Source organism: Cajanus cajan, chromosome 8 (assembly GCF_000230855.2).
Source record: "Cajanus cajan strain Asha chromosome 8, NIPB_CcT2T_4, whole genome shotgun sequence".
Lineage (NCBI taxonomy): Eukaryota > Viridiplantae > Streptophyta > Magnoliopsida > Fabales > Fabaceae > Cajanus > Cajanus cajan.
The window spans coordinates 50,900,588-50,925,136 of NC_138524.1; the positions used below are offsets into that span (position 1 = coordinate 50,900,588).

Here is a 24,549-nt window from a genome sequence, read left to right on the forward strand (position 1 = left end):
TGTTTTAAAATATTATATAAGATATTTTAATTAACGATTTCTTTTAATTAATTAAAAAGAAAGGTAATTAGTAATTAAGATTAAGTGTTTTAACTAAAAGAGGGTTAAACAAAGGTTAAATTTTTTAAAAAGGAATTTTAATTTGTTTTTACACATTTTCTTCTTTTTACGTAAGCGATCTTCTTTTTACATTCAAAGCTTGGAGAATAAGAGTAAGAAGAGAATCACCCCAGAATCAATTATCCATCTTTTTCTACTCAACAAACTAAGGGGGAAAGTGAGAAATCTCATTCTAAGTATGAATTTGTGTGCTGGGTAGTGGGATTAATCCCTAATCGTATGTATGTTGTATGTTTATGTATGAGGAATTTTTCCCAAATGTGTCTTTATCTTCTCTATTTCTCCTTGTATGTTTTTTTTATGTGAATTATATCTGTGTTGGTAATTTTTTAAATTGGCTTTTTTTTAAATTGGCTTGAAACTGTAAGTTTTGATATTCTTGTGTGTTCCTATGGGAACCCCTAAGGAAACTATTATGATAGTTGTGTGAAGATATTGATTAACAAGTATATGAGTTTATGCATAGAATTGGATGTGGGTAACTCGTAGTCATTGAGGAGACGTGATTTTCAAAGAGGAAGATTGTGTTCTTGCTTAGAGAGACATATTGGGTCACTTAGCGAGAAGCTCTAGGGAGTTTAACTCACTTAGCTAGATGTTGGTTGCTCAACGAGAAGTCTAAGGGGCTCAATTCGCTCAACTAGATGTTAGTCACTCAATGAGAGGCTCCAAGGAGCTTAGCTCACTCAACAAGGTAACATTCGCTCAACGACTATTAGATGGTTGTTTTATCCTTGTGATCTTGATATTACCCTTTTTACTAATGACTAGGTAATGTATTTGAGAATGTACTTGGGATATATGAGATAATATGATGAATATGTGATATGTGAAGTAAGATTATACGTATGTTATTGCATTGAGTCTGTTTGACATGCATCACTTGCATAAAATGTGTTTTTAGGGTACAATATGGAATACACCACCAAAGAAGGTCCCTAATGCAAAAGCTTGGGAATAGCTTGGTTTAGGAAGTCCTAACCTTGTCCTTGTGTACATGATGTATCTTTCCCGACTTAGTTATCCCGATGATAGACTATGGCCAAGGCCAAGGAATCCAAGATGTGATATCTTAAAAGAACCAAGGGGAATGGGATGATCTTAAAGACCTTTTCATATGTTTGTACAAATAGTAGTCTCTTTGTATAGGCTTATTTTTGTCTTTGTATTTGCGAGGCACTTTACTTGCTTTTATTAGTGATTGTATATTGATTTTAGGGTAGGTTACTTGGAGAGTTTAACTCCATTTAACCTCCTTTGTTGATACATTCATTTTATATTTTTTCAGTAGGGAAAAAGGGGTGGCATTTAGCAATGCTTGAGGGTGTGACTAGTAATTGGACCAGAACTGGGCCTAGGCAAAATTTTACATATTGGACTCATTTTGCTCCTAATTTTTCATAGATTTGATTTAGCTAGGTCTCATCATCATATGATGAACCTAACTAAACCAAATCAAATATTTTTGAAATAAATCAATGAGCATTTTAGAGTCTTCGCCGCCTAGCTCTTCACCTTGTTCTTGGCCGAATTTTAGCCTTCTCCTTCAAGCTTTGAAGCTTGCCTTCCAAGCTTCTAAACCTTAGGAGGTTAGGCTGACCTTACCATGGTTCTTAAGTGAACCATGGTCAAGGTTAGCTTCTCCTACAAGTTTTAGAAATCATGGATGGTTAGGCTAAACCTTACCATGGTTCCTAATGAACCATGGTTAAGGTTAGCTTACACTACAAGCTACCTCTCCCTATATATTTGTAAATCTGACCTAAACCTTCACTTTTGATGAATGAATTCAGAAATTCTCTAAAAATTCTCTCTTCTCTTAAGTCCCTAAAACCGTGGAGCTTCTCCTCTAGGTTTTTCTTCAAAGGTTTTCAACCTTTGAACTAGGTTCCTCAAGCTTCTTGAAGCTTCTTGAAGTGGCCGAACCATCCAAGTTGCTTCTCCACCATTGAAGGTTCTTCAAAGTTGTTTCAAGCTTCTAATCCATCAACCTCAAGGTGCAAAGGTCGAATTAAGGTGGAGCTATGGAGATTCAACGACCGGTCTTCATCTAGCTTCCATCACCCGACCAAACCTTGGTAGTATATCTTTTTAGTGAGAGTGTGTAGAAGGTGTGACCTGACATATACTCATAGGCTATTCTACATGTATTGCTAGTGACAATGCACAAGTGTGATATTTTTATACTAGCACCACATGAATGATAATATGTCATTTCTGTTCATTGCATAAACAAGATAAAGATAAATATTTAAAAACAAGATGAAAGGAGAAAAAATATTTGAACTATTATTCTTATTTTTCTAATTTCATTATTTATTTAGGCACCCTCTTAAAGCATCCCTAGTGGAGTCGCCATCTGGTGTAACCCAAAAATTCTGATCTTACGACCAATGATTTGGATTACCTTTTGAAAAATCTCATTAATTAGGGAATATCTGGAAACCAGACTAATCCTTAATTAATGGTTTTGAAAAATGAGTTCATGGAGTCGTCACCAATGTTTTACTCAAAACATTGGAAAAAAAAGATTTTGAAATCAAAATAAAGGTCTTCATAGCCAAAATTGGGTTCAGAGGTCGATTACATGTAATGAAGGTATTAGTCACCCTTACAATGCCCTAAATTGGTACCCTATGATGAAATTAGCATAATAATAAATAATATTTTTAAATATCTTATCCCCTTTTATTATTTAATATTATTTACATGACGAAAAATACCTATCATCTACATAATTATTCATTAGTATATAAGAATTATAAATAAAATGATAAATAAAGAAATAAAATAATAAAAAGAATAATAAATGAAATAATAATAAATAAAATAATTAAAAAGAATAAATAAAGGAGAAGAATTTAGAACCTCTAAAGCAAGTCTTTTATAAGGAAATCTTCCCAAATGCGTGCGGGGCGCGTTTTGGGAGCCCTTCGTTCTACAAAATCCTCACTATCACTCAAAGGTTTATATAGAGAGGGGGAAGCTTTGCAGCCTCCTTTTTTTTTTAATCCATTGGCCAGAGGATTTCTTATATAGCCAACTAGGAGACAAAAGCATAAGAGAGCTATCCAATATTGGACTAAATTTTATAAAAATACAATCTTTTCCTAGGCTCCATACAAGACCTCTAAAGCATTCGTTAACCGTCGGTTTGTGCTGGGTATTTTATGGTATCTTCAAAATATATTGATCTTCAATTTCAACAGTTGGATCGTTGCAATTAGGTCTGTAGTGAGAGATACTATCATAATAAAAACATTATCTGGTACAAGATTCATATTTTCCAGTTGCAATGTGAGGCCTCTAGAGAAATAATTAATCGTTGGATCATGCTAAGTATTTGATGATATCTTCTTAATACATTGTTCTTTAATTACATCGGTCGGATCATGAAAATTAGGTCTTTAGAGGGAGATATTATCAGAACAAAAACGCTATTCAACACAAAATTTTCTGGAAAGCGGAACGAGCCGTTCCGGTTTTGGAATGGGCCGTTCCAACATTAGGAATGACCCGTTCCAATTTGGGAACGGTTGTTCCGTGCCCCAGATCCATTTTTTTTTATAGTTTTTGGGCCTTTCGGAGCCATCTTGGCCCGTTTAGATGCTTTATTGGGTCCTTAGGGGCTGTATGTACTTTTTTTTTTCCAGCTGCAATGCGAAACTTCTAGAGAACTCGTTAACCGTTGGATCATGTTGGAATTTTGATGATATCTTCTAAATACATTGATCTTTAATCGTAATGATTGGATCATCTAAATTAGTTCTGTAATGAGGGATATTATCATAACAATGCTGTTGTCAAACACGTTGGGCCCCTCAAGGATTGTTTGTCTCGCTCTAGTAGACCTTTGTCCTTAGTTTGGGTACCCCAGATGAAATTGAGTGTCTACACTACATAGTGAGATAGAGTGGGATGTTTCTCACTCCCTTTGCTTTTGCTTGTTGTTGCTTTTGTGGTTTCTGCAAGTGATGATCAACATAATGTTGAAGATATGGTTGATGAGATTTAAGATTCATGTTGGATTGCTCTGATAAGACATATGTATGATATCGAGGTGTAGTTAGAACTAATTTATGATGTTGTTTTGTTGATCTAATTTGGAGATACTAGTTTTATTTCCTAGTAATTTTAATTTGATTATGGTAGTTTGTTTAAGTTAACAATATGATACTTTTTACTTTGATTCGTTTTGGTTTAATTAAGAAAAGTATGTTATAAATTTTATATTTAAGTATACATTATGAGATATGGGATAAAGGTTATAACAAATTTTATCGTAGAGAATAGAATTAGCATGAAGGCAATTAAAATTCACCCATATTCATTTTTTTTTTAAATCTTCCCAATTTCTCACCTCAATTCAACCATGCAATGTCAATCATATTATGATTATAATTAACTACATCTATTAACATATTTACAATTCAATAAACCCATATGTACCAACCTGGCTAAGGCCGACCTTAACCGAGTTCACTAGATAATTCGGACCGAGATAACCATTTGTGTAAATTAGGATAAACATATGAAATACCGAGGTGTAACATCGGAGAAAGAAGACTGGTAATACACCTCGGCACACCGAGATGACATGGCTTAACCGCCAATAACCTTCAGACAATAACCAAACAACAGTTACACGGTTACACGAGGACAACAACAGGTAATAATATAAGCAGTACATGACATGGGAGAAGGAGAACTAACTTGATCGTCGGATTCCTTTTTGCAGGTACATCCGAGGACCTCAAGAAGAAGATTGGAGATCGCGAAGAGAATTGAACCTGGGGAAGAAGGCATCCCATACCAAAAGACGAGTTGATATCGGTGACATCGGTAAGAACATTTGGCGCTAGAAGGAGGGCCTGGTAAAATTCCCCCTCCGACCACCTTATGGTGTCAACTCGGAGCCAAACCCATAACATGGACGAAAACGCCACTTTGAGGCGATTACTTGAACAAATCGAGTTGATGCAACAGCAACATGCAGCAGCGATGGAAACCATGCGCAAACAACATGAAGATGTCTTGCAACAATTACGTGCAGAAAATGCAGCCTTTCGCGCCCATGCACAACATCATCATTCCCCTTCTCCTCCTCCTCGGTCTAGCCATGTTCCAACGGCAACCGAAGAGCACCATTCCACTTCAGATCCTACTTATATTTCAGAATCTTCCCGAACTCACCGTTCTACGCATACTCATACTAGTCGGGCAACGTATGACCATCATTCTTCTCGGCGCCACCCCTTCGTGGATGGCATCATGGAAGTTCCCCTACCACCGGCATGGAAGTCACTGAACATCGAACGGTATGATGGAACAACTGATCCTGACGAGCATATTGATGCATACGTCACTCAAGTCAATCTTTACACGAATGAAGACGCCATCATGTGTCGTGTCTTCCCAACCTCACTTAAAGGCGCAGCACTTAGTTGGTATACCCAACTTCCACCCCGTTCTGTGAACAACTTTGACACCCTGGTACGACTTTTCTCAGCATAATACGCTACAAGTCGGCCTCATCATATAACATTAGCGGCATTGTCCAACCTGAGGCAACGAGATGACGAATCCTTAAGATGTTTTATGGAAAGCTTTGCCAATGTCTCCATCAAGATCCGTCATCTTAACCCGGAAGTTGCCCTCCATTCCATGTTGATGGCTCTAAAACCTGGACCTTTTGTGGATAGTCTGTGCAGACATCAGCCAGCAAATATGGACGAACTTAGAGCCCATGCAGCAGGGTATATTCAGATGGAGGAACACGCCGAATTCCGCAACACCATCCGAGAAAGTCTCTCTAACAAAGGTGAAGCCAGCGGTAGCGGTAAAGAGAAATCTAAAAGTTATTTTACGGACCAAAAATCAAAAAAACCACGCCACGCGCGTGGTCCCAGATTTGACTTTTATACACCTCTTAACGCCCCTCGTGTTAATATTTTGGAAGAGGCTAACCATGCAGATTTGATATCTCTACCTCCCCCGGCACACAATCCGCCCAACGTTGATAAAAGCAAACATTGTCGTTTTCACCGAAATCACGGGCACACCACGGAAGAATGTTGGACTCTTAAAGACCGAATTGAAGAGCTTATTCAAGCAGGACAACTTGGACAATATATTCACCGAGGTCAAACTTCCCGCGGAGGCTTTCGCGGTCGGGTACGTGGTCGTGGACGATATCAAGGTGGACGATACCAGGATTACCAAGGTCGTTTCGAGAACAATCGTTACAACAATACAAATCCATGACAAGAGGGTAAACCGAGTTCCAACGGCACTGATCAACAACGTAATGAAAAACCCCCTGAGGAACACACCATACGTGGTGTGATCAACACCATAGCCGGAGGTTTTGCTGGAGGTGGAAGTTCCAATTCGGCTCGAAAACGCCATCTTCGTACTATCTACAGCATCAATAATTGTGACAATGCCGAGTCGAAGCCGACAACTCCAACTCTTCCTATCACTTTCACTAATGAAGATTATGAAGGCGTAAGCTTAAACCAAGATGATCCCATGGTCATCTCGGTCGAAGTTGCAAACTGGGAAGTTCATAAAACCTTGATTGATCAAGGAAGCTCTGCTGATGTGCTATACTGGCCGACCTTTCTGAAACTTGATCTCCCACGTAGTTTAATTCAACCATACTCGGAACCCCTTGTTGGTTTCGCAGGTGAGCGCGTCCATACTCGTGGTTTTATTGAACTATTAACCTCTTTTGGCACAACAACAAATTCCAGACGTATCTTAGTCAAATACTTGCTAGTGGATGCTGTCACTTCATATAATATACTCATTGGAAGACCCACCTGAAATCAACTTGGAGCGGTTGTGTCTACCCCTCATCTCTCCATGAAGTTTCCGGGGATGAATGGCCACATAGTGACTGTTAAAGCCAATCAACAAGTGGCATGAAAGTGTTATGCTGAGAGCTTGAAGATTCAACCTGTCACAGTCCCACCCAAAGTATCCAATTCCACCATGGTAGCTCATGTTAACCTGACAGCAACTACCGAGTTAGATCCTCGAGTTGACATGCATGATCATCGTCCAAATCCTACTGACAAGTTGATCAAATTCCAGATCGGCAACACAGCCACCCAATGTACTCGAATTGGCCAATGCATGGATCCAGACATTAAAGGTAAAATCATGGCACTTCTCACTCACAATGCTGACCTTTTCGCCTGGACTAGTGCAGATATGCCTGGGATTGATCCCAACTTCATTTGTCATAAATTGGCAATTTATAAGGAAGCAAAACCTGTATCACAAAGACAAAGGAAGCTCGGTGGTGAGAGGCGTGAAGCAGTGAAGCTTGAAATTCAAAAGCTTTTGGATGCAAGATTCATCAGGGAAATTAAATATACTACTTGGTTAGCCAATGTAGTTATGGTCAAGAAATCCAATGGGAACTGGCGTATGTGCGTTGACTACACAGATTTAAATAAAGCTTGTCCCAAAGATTCATATCCACTTCCCAGCATTGACAGGTTGGTTGATGGAGCCTCAAGTTACGGTATGCTCAGTTTTCTTGATGCATATTCAGGTTACAATCAAATCCTTATGTATCCTCCAAATAAGGACCATACTGCCTTTATTACTAAGCGTGACAATTACCGTTACCGTGTTATGCCTTTTGGACTCAAAAATGCAGGAGCAACTTACCAACGCCTAATGGATAAGGTGTTTGCTAAGCAAATCGGACGCAACCTTGAAGTCTACGTGGATGATATGGTAATCAAAACCAAATCACCTGCTGAGCATGTTCAAGACATAGCTGAGATTTTCCAGCAAGTCCGACAACATAACATGAGATTAAATCCCGAGAAATATGTTTTCGGGGTCCAAGGTGGAAAGTTCTTGGGATTTATGATAACATGCAGGGGAATTGAGGCGAATCCTGACAAATGCCACGCTCTGATTAACATGCGCAGTCCACAAAATTACAAGGAGGTGCAGAGGTTAGCAGGCCGACTAGCTTCACTATCTCGATTCATTCCCAAGATGGCAGAGAAAGCCAAACCTATTTTCTCCCTCCTTAAAAAGCCAAAAGATTTCCAATGGGACGACCGATGTGAACAAGCTTTCGCCGATTTCAAGGAATTCTTATCTGCTCCTCCCATCTTGTCTAAGCCGCGCAGCCAAGCTCAACTTTTGTTATACCTTGTTGTAGCTGATAATGCCCTTAGCACAACCCTTGTACAAGAGGATGGTAAAACACAGATTCCCATTTATTTCATCAGTCGTGTTTTGCAGGACACCGAGAAACGATATCAAACAATCAAGAAGTTGGTGTTGGCATTGGTAACCTCGGCTCGCCGACTTCGTCCTTATTTCCAGAGTCACCAAATTGTGGTTAAGACCGACTATCCCATCAAGCAGATACTCAGAAAGCTCGATCTAGCAGAGCGAATGACAGCTTGGTCAATTGAATTGTCCGAGTATGATATCAGATATGAAAGTCGGGGACTTCTTAAGGCTCAATGTCTCGCTGACTTTATAGCCGAGCTCACACCCGCAGTCCAAACAGAAAGTCCAACTTGGATTTTGCATGTAGATGGATCGTCCAATGTTAAAGGAAGTGGTGCAGGCATAATTCTTGAAGGACCTAACAACATGATGCTGGAATTAGCCATCAAATTCGATTTTCAAGCCACCAACAACCAAGCTGAATACGAAGCACTTCTGGCAGGTTTGAGGTTAGCCAAAGATGTCGGTGTTAAAAGGTTGATATGCTGTAGTGATTCAAAGCTAATTGTAGAGCAAGTAGGAGGAAGTTACCAAACAAAGGAACCACAACTCCAAAGATACAATTTAATGGTAACTCATTTAACGTCTTCCTTTGATGATTTCCAGATCAAACATATTCCTAGAGAGCAAAATGCCTGAGCTGATCTGTTATCCAAGCTTGTGTCCACCAAACGCCCTGGGCAACACAAAACAATCATACAAGAAACCATCAGTGCCCCGAGTCAAGATTTTCTGGCGATATCCACTGATGACCAAGGACAATCAACTTGGATGTCGGATATCTGGAAATAACTCACAGATGGAATTTTACCAGACAACAAAGTTGAGGCATCCAAGATCAAAATCAAGTCCGCTCACTTCACAATTGAGGCTGGTGACTTATTCAAAAAAGGTTTCTCAACCCCTCTTCTCAAATGCCTAAACCCAGACCAAGCTCAATATGTAATGGACGAGATACATCGTGGTATTTGCGGAATGCATTCTGGTGCTCGCCCCATGGCAACTCGGGTTATTAGAGCTGGTTATTATTGGCCCACGATGAGAGCAGACTGTAAAGTGTATGTGCAGAAATGTAAAGCTTGTCAAGAATTTGGCAACTTACACCAACTACCTGCAACAGCATTGCATTCCATGCAATCAGCTTGGCCATTCGCATGGCGGGGAATGGACATACTTGGTCCTTTCCCAATTGCTAAGAATCAATTGAAATTTCTACTTGTAGGTATTGATTACTTTACAAAGTGGATTGAAGCAGAGCCTCTTGCAAAAATCACAGCAGCCAATGTCCAGAAGTTTACATGGAAGAAGATCATCTGTAGATATGGCCTACCTCAAGCAATTACCACCGACAATAGCAAGCAGTTTATAGACAAAAACTTTGAACAGTTCTTGAAACAACTGGGAATCAACCACAAAGTAACTTCAGTCGAACATCCACAAACAAATGGACAAGCTGAAGCGGCCAATAAGATTATTCTCAGGGAACTTCGGAAAAGGTTGGGCATAACAAAAGGAGAATGGGTGGAGGAATTGACCAGCATCTTATGGGCATACCATTGTACTCCACAAACCACCACTCAGGAGACCCATACAAATTAACTTACGGATCCGATGCTATGATCCCAGTTGAAGTCGGTGAACCAAGTCACAGACGATTAACTTTTGACGAAACTCAGAATGTGGAACAGCTCAGATTGGATCTGGATTTGCTTGCTGAAACTCGGGAATGTGCCAAGATACATGAAGAAGCTTGTAAGCTCCGCGCTGCAAGACGATACAATTCAAGATTGAAGCCGAGGTCATTCCGTGAGGGCGATCTCGTATGGCGAGCCACCAGAGATGCCCGAAAAGACACATCGGCAGGAAAGTTTGCAGCAAATTGGGAAGGCCCCTTTCGAATCTCGGAATATTTACAAAATGGGGCATATCGGTTAATTGAGCTGAGTGGTAAAGTTCTTCCTAGAACTTGGAATGCCACTCACTTGAAATTTTATTACAGCTGAAGTATTTGAATCCAAGCATTGTACTCTTTTTCCTACTCTGGTCTTTTTTCCCAGTTCGAAAACATTGAAGGGTTTTGGCCAGAGAGGTTTTAACGAGGCATGCTTGTTGAACCTTAAGGGATGTAATCAAATGACAAGATATATCAAAGTTCCCTTTTCTTAATATGTGCATCTATTATTCTTTATTTAACAATATATTTTCAAGATTGGCCAAGTTTGAGCCTAGCTATGAAAGTCTTTTACATTGGCCAAATTCGAAGCCAACCTCACAAAATTTTGTCTATCAAGTTGGCCGAATTCGAAGCCAACCTCACGAAACTCTGTCTATCAAGTTGGCCGAATTCGAAGCCAACCTCACGAAATTTTGTCTATCAAGTTGGCCGAATTCGAAGCCAACCTCACGAAACTCTGTCTATCAAGTTGGCCGAATTCGAAGCCAACCTCACGAAATTCTGTCTATCAAGTTGGCCGAATTCGAAGCCAACCTCACAAAATTCTGTCTATCAAGTTGGCCGAATTCGAAGCCAACCTTACGAAACTTTATTAGATTGGCCGAGTGCGAAGCCAACCTTATGCAATTTTATTGAATTAGCCAACCTTGAAGTACGTAAATTACTCAGATTGACTAAATTTGAGCCAAACCGTGAAATCCTTGGCCGAGTCCGAGTCCGAGCCAATTATATCCTTTATCATTCAAGTTAGCCGAGTTCGAAATTACAGGTTAGTAAATTTGTTTAAATTTGGAATCAAGACGCCAATATTTATGATCAGGGAATTAACTCAACATTTAACATAAGTCAAATTTATGTAAGCAATGTAATTAATTCAACATTTAAAACATCATCACATAGTTCAAAATTACATATTTAGCCTATGAAGGCCAGACAAAGCAGTAGTAAACATAAACCCTAAATGCCAAATATTTTAGTAGCAGTTACATTAGCAAAGTTACTCATTATTTTCCTCGCCGCTCACATCGTCAAGGATGTCATCTTCATTGACAAGCTTCCCTTTGAAAACATCTTTCGTGATGTGAACTTCTCCCAAATCGACATTTGGGGCAACAATTTGCACTTGTCTCAATGCCTTGGCAAAACCCCTCTTATGTTCTACTACTACCTGGTACTCGGTAGCCTCCATCTCACTTTTCATCTTTTTGTTCTCATTATCTAAGTCCCCAATCTTTTTCACATTGATTGCAATAACTTCTTGGCAGGCCTTGTTTTTCTTGTACAGCTCTACCATCTCCTCCTTCAGGTTGTGGATATTGCCCTCGTACTCCTTTGTTTTCTTTTCCAATACTTTCATGTTTTGTGTTTGAGCTTCCTTCTCCTTTTCCAACGAATTTACCTTCTTCAAAAGATCCTCAACTTTTGCTGCATAAGATTTGTTTGATCTCACCGAGATTTCAAAGGCCTTGGAATTCTCCTCCAATTTTCTTTTCAAATCACCAACCTCCTTAACCAAGGGCCCGACCTGCGCATTTTCGGTTTTTAGTTTGGACATCAGTGTAGCATTCTTGTCCCATTTTTTCTTCCAATGATCCATCACAGCAATGGATCTTTGAAGAAATACTTGTACCGAGTCCAAACCTTGAACAGCCCCAACCTTCTCAATTAAGGCTTTATCAGCAATATAGGCTGGATCCTCCTTGTAGAATGAACTTGCAGTCAACTCGGCATTCCAAAAGGAAATCACGTAGGGTGACATGCTTACATGATCCAACCTTGATAAAGGGTTCTCTGTGTCATATCGTTGATGCAACGATCTCGGCCGGTTTTTAGACGACCTTCCATGCGAGGTCGGCGAACTCACCCCAAGCTGAGCAATTGAGGCTTCCAAATTAGTTACTTGCTGTTCCGAGAACTCAGAAACTGGTATACTTGAAGGCTTCAAAAGAGAAATTTACAATCAGAGCAATTTATATAATAATATACCAGTTTCAAATTTCTAAATAACAATGAGAAACATACCTTTTCTTTCTCCAAGTCAATAACAGGAATGGTCACCTCTTTGGCTACATCTTCCTCTGGAGCACTTGAATTCACAATATGAGCAACACTTTCATGCTCCTCACTAGCAGCATTATCAAAAATCCTATGCTCATCAGCTTTCGACTCAACACCTCCTATCTTTTGCTTTTTCACTTTCGGCTTAGAAGGGGCCAAATCTGGAATTTCCTCGATGTTGAATTTCCCCTTCAACTCGCGCCATTTACTTCTCCCCATGATACCTACATCAAGCAACATAATATTGCGTAAGAATCAATTCAAGACATACTCAATCGTCATCAACATTATAATTATAACTTACTTTCTAGGTCATCTTGGGGACTCTTTGATCCAGCAAGCATTAAAATCGACTTGCTTTCTAAAGGCTAAGGTAGCTTTTGCAATTTACCTATATCTTCCACCTCGGAGGGTGTTAATTCCAAACCTTCCGAGCCAGAAAATTTCATAGGCTGAGATTGCCAGTAGAAGGGGAATCTCGGCTTTCCATTTAAGAAGAACACACAGTCTAATCTCGGATCACTACACGTAGACCGAATTTTGACGTATTCTTGTTTGAAGTTCTTATACGACTGTGTGAATATTTGGAACAATCCTCCTCCCTTTGAACTCCCGCTCAACGAAACCCAACCAAAGGGTGGTTCTCCTAGCTTTATTCGATGAAAATGCATAAACTTAGGCACACTCACTTCCATCCCTAATACTGCACACAATACTTGAAATGCACGTAAAAAGCCCCAACTATTAGGGTGTAGTTGACTGGGCGCTATGTTCACCTTTTTCAAGAACACACACTCAAACGGTGTAAACGGCATTAGCACACCTAAATCCTTAAACACACATTTATACATGTATATACTGGGCGATACGTTTGACCCTTCAAAATACACACGTTCTTCAGATGAACAAGGTTCTATTATGATTTGTTCTAGCATAGGAGGCACACAAAACTTCAGGTGATGTTGCAAGACACTCACCCCCATTAAATCTCCAAACCTGCTGCTATACTGACCAACATCACCTCTCACCCATTCATACCCAGATGTTACAATTTTGGGATGAGAGTCTCTTCGGTTGTTTCCTCCTCTTTTCTGTACTTTCGTCTCCTCTATTTCAACCATTTTACCCTTTCCTTTGTCGCCTTTCATTTCCCCTTTACCTCTCAACCTAAACCTATGAGATTCGTATACAACGTGATTACAACTTAAACGCGAAGCAGCAGGGCTAAGAAAATACCTGGAAATACAAATGCTTCACACTTGTGGACGCTAATCTTGCACTTCACCTTCTAGCACTTCTTCAACAGAACATACGAATGATGAGCAAATACTCAAGAGTGTGCGCACAATCCCTTTTTAATGACTATTTTTACATCCCTCCAGAACCCAAGCGTTTTCTTTACAAATCACACATCCCCAGGGCATCTGTCGTTTCGTATGTGACACTCATTTATTACATCCCATAACTCTTCAGCACGCGCACTGAAACGCCGCGCCCTTTGGGGTACCAGCTGTCATTTTCCCTATCACTGTGACTCCTCATGTCACCTCAAGTGCGCACTTATTTTTTACGCTTTGACCCTTCATTATCTAATCTCGGTCATCTCCACATTTGGGCCACTTCGGCCTCATTAACCTCTTTCGCTCCTATCTCGCTTAGAGCTTGGGGGGCTTATGTACCAACCTGGCTAAGGCCGACCTTAACCGAGTTCACTAGATAATTCGGACCGAGATAACCATTTGTGTAAATTAGGATAAACATATGAAATACCGAGGTGTAACATCGGAGAAAGAAGACTGGTAATACACCTCGACACACCGAGATGACGTGGCTTAACCGCCAATAACCTTCAGACAATAACCAAACAACAGTTACACGGTTACACGAGGACAACAACAGGTAATAATATAAGCAGTACATGACATGGGAGAAGGAGAACTAACTTGATCGTCGGAGTCCTTTTTGCAGGTACATCCGAGGATCTCAAGAAGAAGATTGGAGATCGCGAAGAGAATTGAACTTGGGGAAGAAGGCATCCCATACCAAAAGACGAGTTGATATCGGTGACATCGGTAAGAACACCATATAATATTAAAATAAAAATTAGGTGTATCAACATCAAGTTCTAAATCATATAAAATTGGCCTTAATACTAAATTTGTGCACCGGAGTTCACATACACATGTCTTCAAATTTATATGAAATTATCCATTTTGAACATAAACTTTTGTGATTTTGCTTTTAAACATCATTCAAAAGATCTTTTCCTAATGAAGACATTTGTGTATTATAAATTTATGTTTATTATCTTATTTTAATAATGTGAAATTTTGATTATATTCCAACCAAAATTTGAGTTTGGACACACATTCTTTCACTTGGCTGTCGCACACCCCATACATTAGCAAACATAGAAAGATTGAAAGAATGGGGTCTTGATTTTCTCGAGAAAAATGAAGAAACAAAAAGAATAAAAAAAATTTCTAAGACGAGTAGAATACCATATTAGAAAACTTGGATCCAAAGAAGAGAAAAAGAGAGAAACTAATATAGAAACAAAAAATACTGTTGACTTGAATCTGAAAAGAATATTTATAATATGCCAACTATCGAATACAAATTACATCTTTTATATGTGTGTGATGGAGAGAGAGGCTGGAGAATGATGGTAGTCAAAAATATGAAAATTTCTAAAAGCTCTGAAACAATCCTCCGATTCTTATTTCGAATTTTTAAAATAATAATTTAAATTAAATAATATTTTATAATAAATTTATTTAAAAATATGAATATTTTAAATATTCGGACGATGTTTCGGCAGCTTTTTCGGACTGTATAGCAGCTCTCCAAAAATATTGGTCTTCACGTCTTTCCTTCACATAACATGTAAATTTATATATCAAATATCTTCCCTTAATTAATCCCTTGACAAATCATTAGTGAAAAGTGAAACTATTAATAAGTACTTTAGGAAACCCAATAAATTCCGGATCCATGTTATATGCCAAAGACAAATATACACCATGAAAATATTTTCACTAAACACACATACAAGTATCCCAATGTTAACTAAAACATGAATTAGCACCACCGAACTTAAACAGAAGTTCTCGAATCATTCTTAATCTGTCACCTTCAAACGAAAATACAAAGAAAAGTAAATACACGAATCTATGTCCTCCTAACATACAATTTAATTAAAATTAAAAGATCCAAATTTGTTTCCTACCAAAGAAACAAAGAAATTATAGTACATCATCTCACTCTCACTCACTCTCACCTTTCCTTCCATTCACACACCACAACCTTTCGTTTTTCTAATTCATCTCTACCTTAACTAGAAGTCTATCCTAATTGAAGAAAATAATTATACATCCTTATAGATAATTAGTGACCATAGCCACATACATCACAAATGCAATCGTAATTTAAATCTATTTTAAACTCAAGCTTATTTGTCCACTGTCTCATGGCATGTCTCATATAATTAGTGTTTTCCATTTTGAGTATTAAGTTTTATCGTTCTACTTGAATCAAACAGAACTATTTTCATATAATCAATACGGAGAAAATATCAAACCCTCACGAAAAATATACTGAGTTCAGGCCCCTTGTTGTTCCCCTCAGGCATCGACATGTAATAAGTCTCCGAATCTTTGGACCCAACAACACGTTCAAAATGTGCCCTCATGTACGAGAGTTCACCATCATGAGGATCAGCCATGTCATGGGGAAGAACACCAACAGCCACAGACACCGCATGCAACAACTGCATCACGTTCAAGTCATCATCTGTAGGCTCTCTCTTCACCCCATAACCCATTTTCTTCCCATTGCAAAACAGTGCCCAAATGGGTTCATCAACCACTTTAATCTTCTCATTGTTGGAGTGCTTTTCGCACTCCAATGCTATCCTGTTGAGCCCCGTTCCTATGTCCTGGAGCAGCTTTCCTGTGGGAATTGCTAGCTCCAGGAGTAGGAACGGTCGGCAATTAGGGTTTTCTTGGAATGCAAGGTTTATCCTTGCTTTCCGGTATCCAAATAAGGTTCCAGTAATCCTTGTGCCGCCATGGATGTGCATATCATTGCTGCGGATTCTGTTTACCGTCGGCATCTTGCATGGCGGCACGATGATGGGAAATGACCGGAACGCCGACCGGAACTTCCGGTAGAATTTGTTGGGCTTGGAATCACGTTTGCTCTTGGTGTTTGCTGGTTGGAGGGAAATGGGCACACGAGGGGATGTAGAGGGTTTTTTCACGATAGTAGTGGCAATAGTAGTGACTAATAAATCTTTTTTAGGTAATATGAGTGGTGGTAACAACTGTGATGGTGGTAACGATGATGATAACAACGATGTCATTGATGTTTTGATTTTGGAAGAAGAAATATTAGGAATACACTTTTGTGAGATAGTTTTGGTTTTGGAAGAAGAAGTATTAGGAATAAACTTTTGTGGGATAGTTTTGGTTTTGGAAGAAGTATTAGGAATAAGCTTTTGTGGGATAGTTTGAGGCAAATTAATTGAGGTATGAATGGTTTGGTGGGGTTGGGGAGTTATGTATAGGGTGTGTTGAATTATATGAAGAAAACTAGATTGAGGGGTGCACGTAGGGGTTTGGTGGCTTTTCATTTCCATCAAGGTTTGAAAATGAAAATATGGCTGTATTTATTTTTCTTCTTTCATTGTACTGACTTTTGGTTTGGTGTTATTGTTTAATTAGTTTAGGTTTTGTTCATTTTTTTTTTGTGTATAGTTAAGAAACTTGAGAGCGATTAATTAATTGGTTTTGGTCAGTTGAAAATGGGCTAAATAAGGTAATTATGGATTTTTCAGAAGTTTTATTGGCTTCTTAGGTAATGGATAATTTGATTTTCTAGTTTTTATCCAACCCGAATTGCTAGCTGGACGCTTAGCAGATTAATTAGTTAATAGATCGTGCATTCAAGTTGTCAAAGTAATTTGTGAATAAAAAAATAGGATATTAAAATTGATTACGACACTAAACGACGCTATCATATAAACCGTGCTTGCTTAGTGTGCCATAGATTTAGTAACATATTTGAATGTCTCATATAGGTTAGAATTATATATATATATATATATATATATATATATATATATATTGTTCCGGGTGAAGAACACTTGTCTCCTTACTCCTTTCTTAGCTGTCTTCGAGTCTTTCCGAGTCTTCCGAGCCGACCAAATTACTAACTCCGAATGGTGGGGAGGGTACCTGCAAAGGCACTCCGACGATCAAGTCAGTGTTCGGTTTAGAGCAATAAATGCGCTAGTTGGAATAATAACGTACCTCATTTATGTCATACCACCTGTATATTTATAGTGACACGTTTGGGCCTGGTGGGCCTTCATTCTTGGGATGCGGGTAATACATGAATTAACCTTAATCCTGTCTTAATCTGGCTTGGTAATTAACGCATAATAAGTATCTAACTGGCCACGTGTTGTTTGTGATCTGCTCTTTGTCGAAGTCCTCGGCTAGGCGTAAGGCCGAAAGGGGGTTCGGCCTTCTCCAAGGCCGAAGAGGGTGTTCGGCCTAGGTCAATGCCGAGGAGGTGTTCGGCCTAGGCCTAGGCCGAGGAGGTGTTTGACTCGTCGCTGATGGCAGTGGCTTGATTTGTTGAAGTCCTTGGCTAGGCATGAGGCCGAAAGGGGGTTCGGCCTTCTCCGAGGCCGAAGAGGGTGTTCGGCCTAGGTCAATGCCGAGGAGGTGTTCGACTCGTCGCTGATGTCAGTGGCTTGATTTGTTGAAGTCCTTGGCTAGGCATGAGGCCGAAAGGGGGTTCGGCCTTCTCCGAGGCCGAAGAGGGTGTTCGGCCTAGGTCAATGCCGAGGAGGTGTTCGGCCTAGGTCAATGCCGAGGAGGTGTTCGGCCTAGGCCTAGGCCGAGGAGGTGTTAGACCTGGCTCTCCTTTGGCCGAGAGGGTGTGTTCGGCCCGTGCTCCAGCCGAAGTGGGGGTGTGCTTTCGTCGGCTCGGGCACCCCTTTCGGCCTATTGCCTGACCGAAGGGGTGCCTCCTAGTACACTACCCCCCCAAGCCCCAGGATAAAAGACGTAGGGGTTTGATTTTGGGGAGACGTGTTCTTCGGGAGGTGTGGATAGTGACCGTTGCATGCCATGGCCGCCTTTGGGTTTCGCGCCCTAGGGTTATGTCTCTTCGCGTTCAGGCGCATTTATTACGAGGCTTTTGGGTTGCTTCGCGTGGTCTATATAAGGTATGGGGATGGGACTCCCTTCCTCATGCCTTGTTTGTAGTTATACTGCCTCAATATCCTTTCGTGTGAGCCGAGTACTCCTAAAGGTTCGTTTTTTGTGTTTTTAGATTTGTTTTTTGTTGATAATGGCCACCGAAGGTGTGACATTATCGTCAGGGTCGTCGGCTAGTGATAGGGTGTCGGCGCAAGATGGCGACGCCGAGATGTTGGCCTTCAACGCCGAGGTGGAAATGATTGGGGGTCATGCGGGGTCGGGCCCTGAGCGTAGTGGTGAGTCTAGTTCTTCATCCGGGTCGGATTTGCCTGACGCCGAGATGAGCCCCAGGGATTATAGGCAGAAGTACCCTCCGTGTGAAATCCCTGGGTATGATTGGGTCGATGGTGAGGTGGCGGCGTACTTCTCTCGTTTTCATGAGAGGGCTGCCGTGATTCGTCTTCTTGGTCGTTGCACGTTAGGCCGATGGGAAGGTTGGGATCCTTATCCCATTCTGCTGCGTCGATGCCGGGCCGAAGGCCCCGGGGAGCTTGATCTGGTTTTTCTTGCGAAGCGGGAAGGAACCGGGGATTTTTTCTACATGTACGAGTGTTTCTTCCGGGAGCTCGGGATGTCGCTCCCCTTCGACGATTTTCAGATGGGGGTCCTTCGTGTGTTGAATGTGGCCCCGACGCAGTTGCACCCGAACGCGTGGGCTTATATGCAAGCGTTCCGGGTGCTTTGTAAATACCACTACATAGAGCCGTCCGTAGGTTTATTTTTACATTTTTTTTGTACTCGTCCTTCGAATAAGACTGTTAAGTGGCTTTCGTTGGTTCGGAACGCCGACCGCCCGTTGCTGACACCCTTCACGTCGTCTTTCAAGGGGTTCAAGTCGGGGTTTGTGAAGGTGATCATTGACCCCGTCGCCGGCCGAAATTACTTTTATGATGTCGAGCAGAAACCCCTTTTCCCTTTTTATTGGACTCGGCAGCCTCAGAAATACGATGATTTTCCGGAGGACATGATGACCGAAGCCGAGTTGTCGGCTTTAGATATCCTGAAAGGACTGCCGAGGTGTATCCCCTCTCGGTTTCTAGTGCTGCTGCCCAAGTCGTCTCGGCCTCGTTTTGATTTAGAGGGTATGTTTTTATATTTCTGATTGGTCGTTCTTGTTAGGTTGATGTGTGACTGTTTGATTTTTGCAGGCTGGATGGCGCAACAAGGATTGGGACTGTCGTACCGCCAACTGATGAGGAGCAAGGCCCCGGCCGGGACCTCCGCCGAAGATCATCGAAGTGTTGCCATTGATCGCCAACCTCAAACCACAGATGCTGCTCGGCCCACGTCACCTGTTATTGCCCTTCCCGATCCTAGGGGCAGGAAGAGAAAGGACAAGGGGAAAAGGAGGACCGATGTCGAGGGTATGGAAACCTCTCGGCCCAAGCAACGAAGAGTGGAGGGTTCTTCCACGGATTTGGCCGTACCTTCGGCCATCGTTGCCAAGGACTTTTTATCGGAGGAGATCAGGCCGGCCCGAATGATGTCTTCTGATCTGTTATCGGCCCAAGGGCATGTTATGCTCGATGCGGCCACTCCTTCGGCTCGATGGGCGATGGCATGTGAGTTGCACATGAGGGCCACCGCCATATTTCGGAAGATGGCCTTGGAACCGATGGGGGATATGCATAATCTACAAAAGAGCCTGGAGGACACTAAGTCGGCTCTGCAACAATCCCTCTCGGTGCAAGAGGCTTTAGCTGGGGAAAAAGCGGCGTTGGAGGCCGAGGTGGCCCACTGGAAGGAGGCCTATGAAGGGATGGAAGGTCGAGTTCAGGCGGCGGAGGATGCCGAGCGGATGCGGGTTGAGGAGGTGAAGGATCTCCAGGCTGAAGTGGAAAGGACGAAGGCCGAAGGTGATGCGGCGATGGCGACCTTCCGGGCTGAATGCGAGGGCAAGATTGTGAAGGAGCACGAGGAAGGATTTTGGCATGTCGTTCGGCAAGCCAATCATTTCGGCACTTTTCCTCCCGAGTTCTCCTTCGCGCTAAGCAAGGACTTCTTCCAGGGGGTGTTTATGGACTATGCTGAGGCCGACCCCGATGCCGAACCTGATCAAGCCGCTCCGCCTCGCTTAGCGGCCCCTGAAGACCCCGGCACCACCTTCAATGATGACGACGAAGAGACCGATCAGACCGGCAATGCCGATTGAGGGATGGCACGACCTTTTGTTTTTTGAGGATGCATCTGTTTTGTTGATGATGTATAGGGATAGGATATACTTTGTTTTTCTTTTGATTCCTTAGGCCGAAAGAGCCGAATTTGATTGTACTCCCCCGGCCGTTAGTGCCGTTCTTAACTTGAATGAAATTTTAGTTCCTGTTCAGGCTTTCCTTTTACTCTTGCTTATTTACATAGATATTTTACCTTCATACGGACCTGTTGCCATTTTAACAATAACAGAATTTTCTTTAGCCGAGTGAGGTGTACCTTGGAGTGAGAGTGCTTGAAAGCCAGTTAAGATTTCAACCTTGGCCGGACCAGGTTGCTTGGGAGGGAATTGGTGTTCAACCTTTGCCGAGCGGGTAGCTCGGGAGGGCATTGATTTTTCAACCTTGGCCGAGCAAGTGGCTCGGGAGGGAATTGATTTTTCAACTTTGGCCGAGCAAGTGGCTCGGGAGGGAATTGATTTTTCAACCTTGGCCGAGCAAGTGGCTCGGGAGGGAATTGATTTTTCAACCTTGGCCGAGCAAGTGGCTCGGGAGGGAATTGATTTTTCAACCTTGGCCGAGCAAGTGGCTCGGGAGGGAATTGATTTTTCAACCTTGGCCGAGCAAGTGGCTCGGGATGGAATTGATTTTTCAACCTTGGCCGAGCAAGTGGCTCGGGAGGGAATTGATTTTTCAACCTTGGCCGAGCAAGTGGCTCGGGAGGGAATTGATTTTTCAACCTTGGCCGAGCAAGTGGCTCGGGAGGGAATTGATTTTTCAACCTTGGCCGAGCAAGTGGCTCGGGAGGGAATTGATTTTTCACTTGTAATTAAATTGGACGGATAAATGATTCAAAAGGGGCTTGATTCATTTGATATGGTGCCTCGTTAAAAACCTTTCCCAGAAAAACCTCCTTCACATTTTTATAAGAGGGAAAAACCTGAGGAAGGAAAAGAGTGCACCGAAACAATTACAATTTTGTTAACTAAAATAATGCTTTAGGTGCGTTGCGTTCCATGTTCGGGGAATAGCCTTTCCCGAGAGCTCTTCTAACTTGTAAGCATCGTTCTTTAAGTTATGCATTATGCGAAAAGGGCCGTCCCAGTTAGGTGCGAGTTTGCCCTGAGCTTTGTCCTTCCTTGCTTCACCGGTAACTCGCCACACGAGGTCCCCGGCTTGAAACTCCCTCGGTTTCACCTTGGTTCGAATTTTCTTTGCCAACCTGGTTCTACAGGCCTCCATGTTCACTAATGCTTGCTCTCGAGTTTCGTCTACCAAGTCCATCTCAATATTGAGGGTTTCCCGGTTGCTATCCTCGTCAAATTGTGTTCGCATGAGAGAAGGCTCTCCCACCTCAACTGGTATCATTGCATCTGTGCCGTAGGTTAGCCGAAAGGGGGTCTCCTTGGTTGAACTCTAAGGCGTGCATCGGTATGCCCACAAGATTTCCGGTAGCTGGTCCGGCCATGTTCCTTTAGCCTGTCCGAGACGTCGTTTCAACTCTTTAAGGATAACCTTATTCGCTGCCTCGGCCTGACCATTGGACTGGGGGTGCTCCACCGAGGTCATTCTGTGCTTGATTCCTAATCCGTTCAAAAATTCATTGAAACGTCGATCGGTGAATTGCAGTCCGTTGTCCGTGATCAAGGCGTACGGGATCCCAAACCGGGTAATAATGCTTTTCCAAAAGAATTTTTGTATGTTGCTGGCTGTGATGGTGGCCAATGCTTCCGCTTCGATCCATTTTGTGAAGTGGTCGACGGCTACAACGAGGAACTCTTTTGCAGGTGGAAATGGTCCCAGAATGTCCATACCCCAGATGGAGAACGGCCAAGGAGTGGAGATGGAGTGTAACCCCTCGGGGGGTTGGTGATTTAAGGGTCCGTGCTGTTGACAGGGCTTGCATTGTTGAATGAAATTCGAACAGTCCGCTACCAAGGTTGGCCAATAGTACCCTGCTCGGAGAACCTTGGCTGCTAGGGTTCGGCCTCCCGAATGAGTTCCACACACGCCTTCATGGATTTCTCGCAGCACGTAGTGCGCCTGGTCCGGTGCTAAACATTTCAACAGGGGGGTCGAGAACCCTCTTTTGTATAAGTCCCCCGCGATCAGGGTATATCGCGCCGCCGTAATCCTCATCTTTTTTGCCTCCAATGGGTCATCAGGTAATGTTCCGGCTGTCAAGTACCCCTTTATTCCTGTCATCCAGTCGGGGCTTTCAGGCTGGACCTGTAAGCACTCTGGTTTGGCGATGCTGGGCTTCGGCAAATCCTGTTGTATCACACTTCGCAAATGGCTGACTTTCTTGCTGCTGGCTAGCCTGGCCAATTGATCAGCTCTTACATTGAGTTCCCGAGGCGTATGCTTGACTTGGACATCCTCGAAATCGGCCTTTAGCTTATTGAACGCATGAAAGTATAACAATAGGGTCGGCTCTTTGATTTGGAAGGCGCTGCTGACCTGCCCTATTACTACTTGTGAGTCGCTCCAACATTGTAATTTTGAGATACCCAAGTCTTTTGCCAGTCGTAGTCCTGCCAGAAGGGCTTCATACTCAGCCTGGTTATTGGATGCTTTGAAACCGAAACGAAGTGACTGCTCGACAACTACGTGGCCTGGTCCTTCCAAGATGATACCCGCTCCACTGCCTTGTTGGTTCGACGATCCATCTACATGTAAGGTCCAAAGGTGTGCGTCGGGTGTCGCCGTCAACGTGAATTCGTTCAAGAAATCAGCCAAGCTTTGCGCTTTTATGGGCCCTCGCGGTTCGAATCGGATGTCGAACTGTGACAATTCGACGGACCAGGAAACCATTCGTCCTGCCAATTCGGGTTTTCGCAGAACCTTGGTTATGGGAGTGTCAGTTCGGACGATCATACGGTGACTTTGAAAGTAGTGTCTGAGGCGTCGAGAGGTGTGGACGAGGGCGAGGACCGTTTTCTCAAGGTGTTGGTATCTGGCTTCGGTATCTTGCAGTACTCGGCTGATGAAGTAAATCGGCATCTGCTCCGATTTTTCTTGCACCAAAACGGTGCTGATGGCCTTGTCGGACACTGATATGTACATGATCATGTCCAGCTGGGGGTCGGGCTTAACCAACAACGGTGGGGTAGCGAGTATTGCCTTGAAGCTGTTGAAGGCTGACTCGCACTCGTCGGTCCATTTGAACTTGGTGGCTTTCTTTAGAAGGGACATAATGGGTCGTGATTTGTCTGCCATGCAAGGCAGGAACCGAGCCAATGAAGCTATTCGTCCGGCCAAGCGTTGTACTTCTTTGACATTAATCGGACTCCTCATGCTGATGATAGCCTGACACTTGTCGGGGTTCGCCTCTATCCCCCTTGTGACAACATAAAGCCTAAAAACTTTCCCCCCGCTACTCCGAATGTGCACTTAGCCGGATTCAGTCGCATGTGATGGCGTCGTACTTCGTCAAAGATGGAACGTAGGTCTCGGATGTGGTCGGGTCCTGAGGCAGATTTGATCACCATATCGTCTACGTACACTTCCAGACTTGTCCCAATCTGGTTACGGAAAATCTTGTCCATGAGCCTTTGATATGTTGCCCCCGCGTTTTTCAAGCCGAATGGCATTACCTTGTAACAATAGTTCGCCGAATCAGTGATGAACGCGGTTTTGGCTTCATCCGGGGGGTACATGGGTATCTGATTATACCCGGAATAAGCGTCCAGGAAGCTTAGTCTAAAGTGGCCGGCCGCGCCATCGA

At 42.5% G+C, this 24,549-nt stretch overlaps 4 protein-coding genes across 4 annotated transcripts; 1 reads left to right on the forward strand and 3 right to left on the reverse strand.

The window, feature by feature from the left end:
• Nucleotides 1-5,718: 5,718 nt before the first annotated feature.
• LOC145950512 (uncharacterized) lies at nt 5,719-6,948 on the forward strand. Its single transcript, XM_083061602.1, has 2 exons — nt 5,719-6,343; nt 6,389-6,948. Exons 1-2 carry the CDS (start codon nt 5,719-5,721, stop codon nt 6,946-6,948), a joined length of 1,185 nt encoding a protein of 394 aa, XP_082917728.1.
• An 8,231-nt stretch (nt 6,949-15,179) lies between these two features.
• LOC109818893 (protein MIZU-KUSSEI 1) lies at nt 15,180-16,880 on the reverse strand. Its single transcript, XM_020384430.3, has one exon. The coding sequence runs from the start codon at nt 16,761-16,763 to the stop codon at nt 15,975-15,977; it is 789 nt and encodes a 262-aa protein (XP_020240019.2). The 5' UTR covers nt 16,764-16,880; the 3' UTR covers nt 15,180-15,974.
• A 4,923-nt stretch (nt 16,881-21,803) lies between these two features.
• Nucleotides 21,804-22,190, reverse strand: LOC145950513 (uncharacterized). The gene has a single exon (XM_083061603.1). It carries the CDS (start codon nt 22,188-22,190, stop codon nt 21,804-21,806), a length of 387 nt encoding a protein of 128 aa, XP_082917729.1.
• A 48-nt stretch (nt 22,191-22,238) lies between these two features.
• On the reverse strand, nt 22,239-24,119 carry LOC109790187 (transposon Tf1-107 polyprotein). The gene has a single exon (XM_020349304.2). It carries the CDS (start codon nt 24,117-24,119, stop codon nt 22,239-22,241), a length of 1,881 nt encoding a protein of 626 aa, XP_020204893.2.
• Between the last annotated feature and the right edge of the window lie 430 nt (nt 24,120-24,549).